Below are 1,176 nucleotides of genomic sequence, written 5' to 3' on the forward strand. Positions count from 1 at the left end.
GTTTATATTTCATCCCGACTCTTCGGGGGAAGCGGCAACCACAGCAACACGTACAGAGACTGAGGGTGAGACCTAGCCAGTGGCTACAAGGCGGCAGCTGTCTCTTGGAAAGGGAAGATCAGCAGCAAACAAACTTTAGGAAAAGAGAACGAAAACATACAAGCCCACCGCAAAGGTAAGGCAAACAGCAGAAAGGTGTGACACGCGCACACACCAGGATCGTGAGAAAGCGAAAGGTACTTTAAAAGGGAGCACACAAGAAAAAAAGGAGACGGCGGCAGCGGCGAGGCAGTAAGTAGCCGATGCCACACATATTCGAGTACGACATGCCCCAGGATAAGTCCGGGTGGTGTATGGCGCACGAGGAGGCCAGGCCCATTCCCGCCGGTGGCAGCGCTGCTGCTGCCACCACCTCCGCCAACCTGCTGTCTGTGCCATGCTCCGCTATGGGCCCTGTGCAGCTGCCACATAACGGCGTATTGACGAGCATTGAGGAGACTGGACCGCTTGTCGGAAACGACACGTTCAGCATCCCCGCTTCACCGCAGATTGTGTGCTCGATTCCGCGCTGCAAGCTCCCACGGCGTATTGGCTGCTCGCTGCGTGACTGGAGCACAATCTTGCAGAAACAGCAGCATCGGCGGTTGAGCCAGCAGCAGCAGCAACACAGTCATCATGGTCATCATGCTGGCAGTCACCACCACCGCCAACACTACCCGCAGTCGAAGCAACAGCACGGGGAAGGCGTGGTTTCCAAGCCATTCCGCACCGGCCAAGGGGCGCTGCTCCCGAAGCTGACGATTGAGGAGGTGGGGCAGCACAACCAGCCGGATGATTTGTGGCTGGTGGTACACGGTGTGGTGTATGACTGTACAAAGTTCCAGCACTTCCACCCCGGAGGCGAAATGTTACTACGGCGCTGTGCTGGGAAGGACTGCACGGCGTTGTACGACTACTATCATGCGTGGGTGTCGTGCGAAAGTATGCTCGGGCCCTTTGCCGTGGGGGTTGTCGAGCAGCGTCCGAAAGAACGTTATTAGCAAGTGGGACCAAAAGTTTTTCTGTTTTATTTTGGCCCAACTCATCCCTTTTTATTTGACTGTTTCTTCTTCCCATATATTCACACGGCCGCACGCAATTATGACTTCTTCTTCACTCGGAAAGGCATCATATATA

The 1,176-nt window shown here is 55.1% G+C and overlaps 1 protein-coding gene across 1 annotated transcript; it reads left to right on the forward strand.

Annotated features, from left to right (window-relative positions):
* Nucleotides 1-353: 353 nt before the first annotated feature.
* Nucleotides 354-1,040, forward strand: DQ04_07111020 (putative cytochrome b; the record flags this gene model as incomplete). Its single annotated transcript, XM_009315024.1, has 1 exon — nt 354-1,040. One exon carries the CDS (start codon nt 354-356, stop codon nt 1,038-1,040), a length of 687 nt encoding a protein of 228 aa, XP_009313299.1.
* Nucleotides 1,041-1,176: the final 136 nt, after the last annotated feature.

The sequence above is a fragment of the Trypanosoma grayi genome (assembly GCF_000691245.1).
Source record: "Trypanosoma grayi strain ANR4 Tgr_711_V1, whole genome shotgun sequence".
Taxonomy (NCBI): domain Eukaryota; phylum Euglenozoa; class Kinetoplastea; order Trypanosomatida; family Trypanosomatidae; genus Trypanosoma; species Trypanosoma grayi.